This window comes from Manis pentadactyla, chromosome 9 (genome assembly GCF_030020395.1).
Source record: "Manis pentadactyla isolate mManPen7 chromosome 9, mManPen7.hap1, whole genome shotgun sequence".
Lineage (NCBI taxonomy): Eukaryota > Metazoa > Chordata > Mammalia > Pholidota > Manidae > Manis > Manis pentadactyla.
The window spans coordinates 20,333,064-20,345,597 of NC_080027.1; the positions used below are offsets into that span (position 1 = coordinate 20,333,064).

At 35.1% G+C, this 12,534-nt stretch overlaps 1 protein-coding gene across 1 annotated transcript; it reads left to right on the plus strand.

Moving 5' to 3' along the window:
• The first annotated feature begins 9,007 nt into the window (after positions 1–9,007).
• On the plus strand, positions 9,008–9,976 carry LOC130684681 (olfactory receptor 5T1-like). Its single transcript, XM_057506569.1, has one exon. It carries the CDS (start codon positions 9,008–9,010, stop codon positions 9,974–9,976), a length of 969 nt encoding a protein of 322 aa, XP_057362552.1.
• Positions 9,977–12,534: the final 2,558 nt, after the last annotated feature.

Genomic DNA, 12,534 nt, shown 5'->3' on the forward strand with positions numbered 1-12,534 from the left:
CATGTCATTATACATTTTTTAAAACTCATAGAATTTTTCAACACCAAGAGTGAAGCCTAAGTTAAGGGATAGACTGGTCAATTATGATGTGTTAATGTATGTTTAGTAATTATAGAAAAGTACCAGTTTGATAGAGAATATGAATAACGGGGGAGGCTGTGCTCATGTAGGGACAGGGGCTACATGAGAAATCTCTGTACTTTTCTCTTAACTTTGCTGTGAACCTATAACTGCTGTAAAAAAATAAATTCTTAAAAAAAAGAAAAGTAAATGAAACAGAGACAGGGGAAGTGGAAGAAAATTACAGAAAATTCTCATTAATAAACCTCAAATTTATATGTTAACACTTCCTTAAAATAAGACATAAAATCAACAAACTCAAAAGAAGAAAAGAGAAACACAAAAGAAAAAAGATGACTATTTGGGCAAAATCGTGTCCCAAAAGCCCTCTATTAATATCCACAATAGGATTTTTAAGGTGTCAAGACACCCAAAGCAGCAGAATAATGGTGGAATCAGCAGTTTTCCACCAAGCACAGGATTAACATGGACAGGGACGTGTTAACAAATCTGTGACACTTGGTGAACTTGGAATCTCAAAAATCCATCATAAAAAGGAGAGGACAATTTACTCAGTGGGAATCTCAGCAAAATCAAACTGGGAAAATGTAAAAGTCTTTACATTCTCCAAGTTGTAGATGAAAGACTCCCCACCCAGCTCCAGGCTGAAGCAGGGTGTTACAAAGGGCCTGTAGGAGACCCAAATTGGTGCTCTAAATCACTGAAGATCTCCAAAATATGCAGCACATACTTCCTTCCAAATGTCAATGACTAGGGCAGAATCAGTGGGAAGGAAAGTTTGAAATAAGGAAAGGGGTTCTGGAATACATAGGTGTCAGAAAGTTATGTTACAGAAACGTATAATGACTAAGGTATAGAGTACCACTTTGGAAGGTAAGTCTAGTTGTAGGACTCAAGGAACTCCATAGAAATGCTAATGAATTAGGCTTAGCTCTGAGAGTTTAAGTATTTATACAGTAAGACAATATTTTAAGTGCAAGGATCCTTCGATCATGCAAGTTACAAACTACCTGCAAACTATATAAATTCTTATGATAGTCAAAATGCCCATCACATTTAAACATGGGAAGAAGGTAGATAAATAGATGAATGTAATATATTAGTATGTAACTTTCAAATGGATAACAATAAAAATCATGTTCCAAAATTTACTAAAATCATAAATAAAGTAAGACTACAGAAAAAACTAATATGATAATTTTTTATTAGGGTATCATTGATATATAATCTTATGAGGGTTTCACATGAGCAACATTATGGTTACAACATTCACCCATATTATCAAGTCCTCCCCTCCCCACACACCCCATTGCAGTCATTGTCCATCAGCATAATAAGATGCTACAGAGTCACTACTTGTATCCTCTGTGCTATACTGCCTTCCCTATGACCTGACTACATTATAATTATCTTAAAGTAATATTAAAGAAAATTTCAAAGAGTTGAGTTTTTTTCAAAATAGTAAAGTAATATTTGTATATTACAAATGCAGTGGCTACACATCAGAAGGACTTGAAGACATGATTAAGAGGACACAGAAATTAACTAGAAATTCAAAAGATCATACATCAAGAATGATTCAGTAAAACACAAGAGTGGGTGGTAACTGTTGAAGGCCCAGTGAAGGAGCAAGAAGACAGAAGAGACAAGAAAAGTCAATTTGACATGCAGATAGTTAAGAGTTTGAGAAAAACTGACAGAGAAATGCTAAAATATAATTTTCAAAATGTTAAAGATATGACTCATACCAATATAAAATGACAGAAAGAAAATATTTATTAACTTTCTCAATAAAAAGAGAATCAGAAGGCAATCAAAGAGCAATTGAGTATTGGGGCTTATTGAGTTTGCTAGAAAATTACAACAAAATAAGCATTTGCTTCCTTTTTAAATATTCATTGAAGGAAAAAATACATATAGAAAAGTATTTACATCTCAAGTGTTCAGCTTGATGAATTTTCACAATCTAAACATAACCCTATAAAAAAACAAGACTAAGAAGGAGAACATTGCCAGTACTTACCCCAGATGCTTCCCTTATACTTTCTTCTAGTCACAATCTCCCTTACAAAGAAAATCCCCACTCTGAAGCAAGGATTAATTTATGTAATAGCTAGTTTTAAAGTTAGGGTGATTACATTTTAATATAATTTAAGAAAATCCACCATTTTAGGTGCCAGTTACATGAACACTATCAAACATATGCTATTGTATAACTATAATCAGATGATAGAACATTTCCATTGTTCTAAAAAGCCCTGTCATACCATTTTGTAGTCAGTCACCTGCCTTTACCATCCAATTCCAGCAACAGCGAGTGTATTCTCCATTTTTATATTTTTGCCTTATCTGGAATGTGATGCAGTGGGATCACATTGTCACCTTTTGAATTTGTTTCCTCCCACTTAACAAGATATTTGAGATCTGTCTGTGTACTTGAATATATCAATAATATCCCTATTAATTGCTGAACAGTATGCAATCCAATGGATGTACCACAGTTAGTTTATCCATTCTCTAGCTGCTGGATAATCGGATTTCAGCTTGGGAATATTGTGAATATAGTTACTATAAACATTGGAATCCATTCTTTGTGTTCATATGTGTTTTTATTTCTTTAGGGTAAATCGCAGAGTCAGACTGCCAAGTCATAGGGTAAGTCATTTGGTGTAATAGGGCCATGTTATATGGCAAGTCACGTTGCCAAATCATATGGTATTGCCAAGTCATATTGCCAAGTGATATGGTAAGTCATTTGGTAAAGGTATGTTTCACTTCATAAGAAACTGTCAGATTGTTTTCTAAAGAGGCTGATTCCTTATCAGCAGTGGATAAAAGTTCCAAGTGCTCTACATCATAAGACACTTTATATTATCAGTTAATATAATTTTAAATTTCACCCATATATATTGATAGGTGTATGGGATCATATTGTTGTTTTAAAGTACATTTCTTTCCCTAACAATACATGTGTATAACGCTTTACTATGGGTTTAGTTATTATCTGTGTATCTTTGGTGGTGAAATGTTTATTCAAGTTTATGCCCTTTTTCTTGTTTTTTTTATTTTTTTATTTTTTAGAGTCTTAAAAATATATTCTGGATAAATGTCCCTCCTTGGATAGTTGTTCAGCAAATATTTTGTACAAGTCTGTACTATATTTACTTATCCCCTCAGCAATGTCTTTTACAGAGCAGATTTTAATTGTAACGAAGTAATATTTATCACTTTTTTTCTCCCACGGTTCATGCGTTTGAGATATATTTAAAAATTTGTTACTCAACCATGGTCACACAAATGTCCTAAGTTTTCTCTATGTATTTTCCAGTAATGTTATAGTATTAGGATTTATATTAAGATTTAAGATTCATTTTAAAGAAAGTTTTATGGGTGGCACAATAGTCAGTGTTTTCTTTTTTTGTGGAATTAAGTTGTTCTTCAAATTTATTTAAAAAAAGTACTTTCCTTCCTCCATGGATTTTTCTTGGCAACTTTGATATAAATCAATTGACCATGTTTGTTTGAATGATTTCTGAAGACTAGTTTTTTCTGCTGATCTAGGTGTCAGTGTTTTATTAAAATTTCACTCTCTGATTATTTTAGCTTTATGGTAGTCCTAAAATCAAATTATGCAGACATTCCAACTTTATTCTTCTTTTCTAAAATTCATTGCTTTTCCATATAAAATGGGGACTCAGAATGTGAATGCTGCAAAAATACATCTTTAATTTCATTTGGTGTTGCATTGAATCTATAGATCAATTTCATTTTATTTCATTAATAGATCATTTTTCACAGTCGGGATGTCTGCCAATTAATCTGGTTTCTTTTTATTTGCATTCAGATTCCATTAGCAGCATTCCCTATCTACTAATTTATAATCTCTGAGTGTGGAGTCTAGGCATCCATGTATTTTCCACAATTTCTCTAAGAGTTTCTTATGCACATAGCCAGTTACTTGTCTAAATTAGCATATGGGAACTCTAAGACAATACCCTATACAGCTTAAAAATGCTTGAATCTTCTCTGATGTTTCTCTAATATTCTTATGTTCTATTACATACAATATTATAATTTTCTATATACTTCCCCATCTTCCCTGCCAATACTCTCTATTTGTGTATTTATACTTTATTTCCAAATCAAAATCTCAATGAGTTTATATCTGTTTCTCATACCACTTATAACTGTGGTGGTTTAAAATTTATAAAAAATATAGATCTCTTTGTTAAGTAATTATAAATTCTGTCATAGGCTATGCTTTCATATTATATTTCATTATGTCCATATTTACAGGATAATTAAAAAGTTTATTTTCCCAGGAAGAAGAAACTAGGTTTTAGAAACTTAAATCATCAACCTAATGACATACAGCTAGTTAGTATCAGAGCTAGGACTATGTCCTGTACCATTAATTTTCTTTCCCACTGAGGAATCATTTTAAACCAGAGGTCAGAGTGCATTCATGTAATCGTTTTCATCATGTGGTTCATTACCCAGGACTGTTCAGTTGTTTAAAATGAAAACAAATCATGGTACTTTTCTGTGTTAGAAAAGAATTAGTCTGTTTTCCTCTTGGGGCATCACTGTGAACTTTAAGAACTCAATAAAACGGTGTAAGAATCTAAATGCATGCTATTTACAGCATAACTTAACTGAGTGAATAGTTCATTTCCACAGGTAAGAGGAAAGGTGTTAATAACTTATAAAATATTTTAGAAACTACTCTTGAATTTGAAACAAGTGTATATAACATAATATTTGTATTTAAGAGAGAAGATTCTATTTAACTCAAAGCTGTATCAAAAATTGATCATATGCCTTTCAGGGAACATAGCAGAGAAAACAGGAAAGGTTTCCTACATATTTTGTTCAATTGAGCTGTAAATTAGACATGTGCCTTAATTTCCTTGAAGAACCATTGCAATCAATGTAGTCAGAGTAGAATCAAGGGGTTATAGTTACAGTTTAAGAAAATTATTAACTCAATAAAATATGACAACCAATTTTGATATATGCAGCCATTGGGTAGATGCTACTTTGGGATCATAATATTTTTAATGTTTAAAGAATACAAATAAACTTTAAATTTATTTGACCATTTAGCTAATTGATCCAGAAGCAGCTTTAGTTTCTTTTTTTTTGTTTATTTCAATGTGCAAGGATGCTGTCTCAGTGTTAACATTTCCAGAACTCGGTATATCACATGGGGTTGTAATACAGTCAAGAAAAACAATATAGGGTTTGAAGTTGGAGAAATCTAGGCTTGAATCCTGGTTCTTTCAGAAACTGTGCAACTCTGGCCAAGTTTTATGTCCAGTTGTGCCTCAGTTTTCTCATCCGTAAAAGGACACTGAATTATTTCGTTTGTAGGCTGCTACACAGATTATATTAGATAATGTGCAGAAAATTACCACCCCCCTAGCAGCCACTTAATAGTGTGAGTAGCAACAATCATAGCTCTCCTTCTTTTGGAGCTCAGAGTCTGAAATTGTATTCTCATGGCTGTCTGGTACTTCACATTTTTTGACCATGAAAGTTGAGAAACTGATTTCATTTTAGTCTTCCAGATTGATCACGTTTTGTTAAAAAATCACTGTCTACATTTTTGTATTTGTAGCATCTCTCTGTTCAAGTGAAATAACAAGACATAAACACAACCAATTCTAACTCCTTAAATATCAGTTAACAGAAATGTCTGTTTGAAGAGCAACCTGGGAGCAGTAGCTAAACCTCATGCTTTTTCTCTCTCATGACCCCAGTTTCCTATCCTGAAGTGTACAAAAGCTCTAAAGGGACACAATTTGGAATTATACAGTTTCATTCATAAACCACCTTCTTGAACTGCAGGCAAGAACAGAGACATCAAAGATTTCCAGAAAATTACATTGACAAAAGTATCAGGAAAATTTAAGCATGTTATTGTTTTACTGGCATGCCCCCAAACAGAATGCAGTGACAGAAATAGTTTCAGTTTGTTACAGCACAGAATATTGGAATTCACTGTTTAATCTCAATAAAATAGTATTTGTATATATACTCAGTACCATATAATAAATATATGTATAACGTAACGATACTTTGCTCCTGTTTGAGACCCATTAACTTCTTGATACTTTCATTAAAAAATTGACTTTATAATTCCCTATTTTTTTTATTGGAGTTAAGTAAATTTTGGAAGTAATATTTCATGTGTATGCATCTTTCACATATAATTAATATTTTAATTTAATAAAACATACTTTAATTCCTCTGATAAATAGACAGCCTGTAATCACGCTATGTTTATGTAGTTGAACAAGATACGCCTGAATTTTTGGTCAGTCTTAGTTATTCTTTGGCTTAGAAGGACATGAAAAATTTAAAAACAAAAAATAAAATGAGCAAAGCAGCAGTAGGCTCATAGGCATTGAGAAGTGACTGGTGGTTACCATAGGGGAATGGATGGGGAATGTGTGAGGCACAAAAATCTCAGTCATAAAATAAGTTGGTCAAAGGAATGGAAGTACAGCATGGAGAGGACAGCCAATGATTCTGTGACACCTTTCCATGTTGACAGATAACAGCTGCTCTAGTTGGAGTAAGGAATTCATAATGTGTGTGTTAAACTGCTGTGTTGTATACTTGAAACCAATACAATATTGATATCAACTTTAATTCAATAAAAATATGCTTAAAAATATTAAAAGTTACTCTTAACTTTCCTGAGCTCCCGCTGTCACTAGGTGCTAAATGTGGCATTTTAATATGAGGTCTTAGAGTCCAGTTCTTAATGATCCTAATCTTTCATTCTTGTCTTATCACAGGCACATTAGTTAAGTAAAGGTTACAGAAGTAAATCACTGAAATTTCTCCTGTGTCTATCGGTCAGCATGTATGTCGTGATGGATACTTTCAGTAGACTACCAATTGTTACATTTTTCAAAATTTGCTTGCATATTTTTATTTGTTTTCACTGTGATTATTCCTATCTGTCTAATTTCTGTTTTATAGAGGACTCTTTTTAATGAATATTTTTGTATGTAGTCCAAAGGATTTGAGAAAGAGAAGGAGGGAGAGAAACAGAAAGGAAGAAGAGAAGTCTGGGAGAAAAAGAAAAAGAATAGGAATTTTTAAACAGAAATGTATTTTTGGTGATGCCCAAAAAATACATTAATACATATTTATACCACTAATTGATTTCTTTATAAGATATTTTTATAGAACAGTTTAAACCTAATTATATGTTATTATATTTGTGTGTATGTGTTCTCATGAGTATTCTGTAAATTTCCTGGATTTATACAGAAATCAGAATTTAAGGTTATTATTTTTTTACTCTAGATTTTTTAAGAATCAAATGAACACTTTGCATTTTGTAGACTCATGTTTATGAGGCAATTTAATCTATGCATTAGAAACATCTTCCACATGGATCTATGGGAAAATAAAGGCATGTGGTTTCCTTCTCTTTCTAACACTTTTAAGCTTATTTCTTAATTTTCTTCTTGATGTATGGGCATCTCAATATAACAAAACTGTAGTGTGTTTCACATCATGAATATAATCACTTGTAAGTCACTGAATGCAGCCTGGCCCTGTGTCCAGCAGGAATTACACTTCTTTCCAATACTTTTTCATTGTAGCATCCTGAAGGAAAACAGAGGTCAGCGTGTCAAAATCTGCTCCCTAAATATGATGGATCCAGTAATTAGTTGCATGTCAATCACTGAGATTTAAGCCCAAATATAAATGCCTAATAAACTTTTTTCCCTTAAGTCATGCATTTTCTTTTCCTCATACTCAACGAAATAAGAAAAAGTAAGATGACATCAGGGAAAAATAAATAAATTTATTTGTGTGTGTGTGTGTGTGTGTGTGTGTGTGTGTGTGTGTGTGTGTGGCAAACAGTGATTTTTATCCTTTTATCAAAATCTTGTAAGGGCAGTTTTATTATCTTTTATCACATGACATTAACTTCACAGTTATTTAAGAAACTCCAAAAGTAAGTATAACATAATAGAAGAACAGCCATGGTGACCTTTTGGCTGAAATGCATCTCATAAATAGTTCTAAGGACACTGCAGGGATAATAAGCACACGTGAAATGAGGAACATCTCACATTGCTATTCAGATAAAATTTGAAAAACATTAACAGTACTATATGCTGCAAAGGACATATTTAACAACTTAATGATATGTATTTTGAGAAAAAAAGTGAAAAGTAAAGGAAATTGTATCTTATTTGTTAACAAGTTGCATATGTCTCCAGAATATTGCCTGCTCTTCTGTTTATCACTCTGGAATGGAAACTAATGGAACAGGGTAATTGTCAGAAAAAAAAGAATATAGCATGGTTTTGTTGGAAAAAGTGTCTCTGTACAGTAAGTTGAAATGGAAGTCTCACTTGCCTCATTTTCTGCTCATATCAAAGTATTTTAAAATTCGATCATTTTCATAACTCTTCTCATTGAAGTTTAACCCCATCTTTTAATGTAAGTGTGCTGATTCCCATCTTAACAGTTGTGAGCAGTACGAAAGGCCGTCTCATGCCGCAGCCAATCCAGAGCTAGTAGTCAGCTGTGGACTTTCCATATAATATTTTAAGATTGAATGATTCCTGTGTTCACTCATGTTTGTGAATTTTAAGATGATGTAATATAAAAACCAGATGGTAAGGAATTTAACAGGAAACAAATTGGAAAATAAGACACTTAAATTGATATTTTTAATATGACAAATGTAGTCAATGCCAGAACAAAATTATTTCTTCCTTTTAGTTTAACCGCAAAATGCATCCTCTCGGCTCCAGCGGCTTCCATGGTGCCGGTCCCGTCGCTCTCCAGAAAATCATTCTACCCGACTGAGAGGCAAACATCAGGGTGTAAGTGGAAGGATTCGGTTTTCGTAAGAAACTGCCTTTAGAACTTGTAATTAAAAACCCAAATGTTAGGGTTTCCATTGGATTTAGACTTATACAGGTTTCAGATGAAAAATGTGACTGAAGTCACCACATTTATACTGATGGGCTTCACAGATGATTTTGAGATGAACGTCTTCCTATTTTTGCTATTTTTAGCAATCTATCTTTTTACTCTGGCCGGAAATTTGGGACTGGTTTCCTTAGTCATTGGGGATTCCCGGCTCCATAACCCGATGTACTACTTCCTGAGTGTGTTATCATTCCTGGATGCCTGCTATTCCTCAGTTGTCACTCCAAAAATGTTGGTCAGTTTCCTAGCAGAGAATAAAGCCATTTCATTCCTTGGATGTGCAGCCCAGATGCTTCTCTTTGTTACTTTTGGAACCACAGAGTCCTTTCTCTTGGCGGCAATGGCATATGATCGCTACGTAGCAATCTACAACCCTCTCCTGTATTCAGTGAGCATGTCACCCAGAGTCTACGTCCCCCTTATCATTGCTTCCTATGTTGGTGGCATCCTGCACGCTTCTGTACACACCGTGGCCACATTTAGCCTCTCCTTCTGTGCATCCAATGAGATCAGACATGTCTTCTGTGACATCCCTCCTCTCCTCGCTCTTTCTTGCTCAGACACTCACACAAACCAGCTTCTACTCTTCTACTTTGTGGGCGCCATTGAGATGGTTACTATCCTGATTGTGTTGATCTCCTATGGATTCATTCTGTTGGCCATTCTGAGGATTCATTCCACTGATGGGAGGAGAAAAGTATTTTCTACGTGTGGCTCTCACCTAACCGGAGTGTCAATTTATCATGGAACGATCCTCTTCATGTATGTGAGACCAAGTTCCAGCTATGCGTTGGACCATGATATGATAGTATCAGTATTTTACACCATTGTGATTCCCATGCTTAATCCCATAATCTATAGTTTAAGGAACAAAGATGTGAAAGAGGCTATGAAAAAATTATTGGGAAGAAACTGGTTATAAGTAAAGTGCATTTTTAGCATTGAATAAAATTGCAAAGAATGTTGCATATCAGATCTAGAGAAGAAAGTGTATTGATTTCATTTAATAGTGTTTGTGTATTCTGAACTATTTCCAAATGTGGCATTAATCATCCTCCAATGCAGCAGTTTAAAACTGTGGGTGTATTTGCAGTAGACGTATCTCACCTACATGTTGATTACTGTATTCCAACTGATCCATATTAAATATTCATTGATGTAATGTATATTACTGTTGTTAGTTTTTGTATAATTGATTTTAACTCACTATTATTAGAGCTCACCTCCTCAGGATCCTATAGATTGCTGTACCCTCACGTTGCTTATAGTGCCTTCAGCACTCATTATAATGTTAAGTCATTCAGGATGCCCTATGAAGGACCTCCCAAATGTTACCTCATGTGTCCTCCATGTGCTTCCACAGAATATGATCCATCCAGGCTTAAGGGAATGTCATTTCACTGTTTGGTTCAACATCCTATATTTTTTTCCCTGTCAAAATCCTTCCTTGTGACTGCCCAATCATAGAAATTCTGTAGATCCATTCAGAACCTCCAAAATTACAATGATGTGTGATGTTAATATTTATTGGGAGTATACCTAAGGCTTTTGAAAGACAAACAGAAGTATAGCTTAAAGAAAAGCAAAAACTGTTAATTATGTATGTATGTGTATATATATATATATATATATATGGGTATCAGTATATAATATATAAACTATGTCAAATATAAACATATATACACATTATATATACACATATATGTGTGTGTGTATATGTATATTTTGTTTGACTGCATGTCAAGAAAAGAAATAACAAGGAGACAAAGGACATGCCTACTTTCTTTGGATGCACAGAAGGAGCAGCTAAATGTGGCCATTGTTTGTACAGAAGCATGCCCTTTGGCGGACATTGACATGGGACACAAATACCCTAAGGATTTAACACACAGAGGTTGGTCTCCCCATATACCTCTTCACCAGGCTTCCTTACCATCAACTTTCCAGTCACTTAGCTTCCATGTCCCTGACTATCCAGCCAAATCATTGGTCACAGGACAGGAATCAGCATATAATTGCACATCTGACCATCTGTACTTCAAAGAAAAATGAACATCTGATTATATTGCTCGAGATTCTTCACACTAGGAAGATTTCCTTTCACTACACTTGTTCAGGGATGTCACAGAAAAGGGAGACAGACCACAACTACCCACTTTGGGTGGTGCCTGCATATTGTGAAGAATCATTTGCAAAGTAGGCCTGAGTCTTCTCTACCTCTGTCAATGATTAAAGGGAACTCCTGAGAGGCCAGAGAGTCAGGCTAGGAGAAAGAAGGAATGTGGACCATGGGCATCTCTCGTCCATGTAACTGACCTGGACCTTCAGGGTCTGTCATATAGAGTCTCATCTAGAGTACTTCCATTTCATGATGAAGTAGTGCTGTGCATGCCCAGATTTATGACCTGTCGGGACTGCATACACCAAGCTCATGACAGGAAGCTCTGCCGGCAAGATGACGTGGTGACCACTGACAAGTGTTCAATTTCTATTAAGGCCTAACAGCAGACCAAGAGTTGTCTTAAAAAAGAAAAGCATTTACCTATGGAGAGTGGCAGGGCTTTGCTCTAAGACACTAAAGGCCTGAAGCGTGATTCTCCTATGGGGGCCAACCGAAGTCTCCAAACAGTGTGCCTGTCTGCTCCTGACCAAGCTCCACCGGACCTCCTGGGTCATACGGTCCAAGAAAAGAAAGCTTGAACAGCCACCTGAACTCACTGCAGAGCCTTCTCCTATTGTGAAACTCCTTGAAATGATCAGCTTTTTAGGTCATTTGGTAAATGAGTGGTAGTAACACAACAAGGAATGTACTGTCTCCAAAATTCAGACAGATCCGCTAGTGCTGTGCTTCAGAAAGGGTCAGATGCAGAAAATTTTCCTTTGCTTTAAAAGGAATGTCTCGACATACTCCACTCCCCTGGATGGCAAGGTATTTCAATAAGATAGAAAGTCCCTGAATTTTTGTCAGATTAATTTCCCACCCCATGGCACGTGGAAGTCTTACCAATAAGTGGAGTAATTGCTACTCTTGTGCATTAAATCAAATCAGCATAATGTCACCAATGTAATGAATCAAGGAGGTATGTTATGGAAGGGAAAGATGATCCAGTCCCTGTGAATCAACTTATGACATCGGCTGTAGAGTTGATGTACCCCTGAGGTAAGACAGTCGAGTTGTCTTGTTGTCTTGCTGGCCTTACTAGCTGAGAGCAAACTGCTTTTGGTAGACCTTAGAGAAGTGGATGGAGGAAAAAGGACTTGCCAGATGAATAGCTGCACACCAGGTAGCAGCGCATATGCTAATTTGCTCAAGCAGTGGAACTACATCCGGTCCAGCAGGAATGACTGGAACAACCATAGAATTAAATTTATGATAATTATTTGTCATTCTCTAAGACCTATCATTCTTCTGCAAAGGCCAAATAGGAGTCTTGAAGGGGAATGTCATGGAAGTCACCACCCCTGCCTCCTTCAAGTCCT

Excerpts from the sequence above, each read along its gene's own strand:
- LOC130684681 (XM_057506569.1), top strand. The coding sequence starts at position 9,008 with ATGTTAGGGTTTCCATTGGATTTAGACTTATACAGGTTTCAGATGAAA.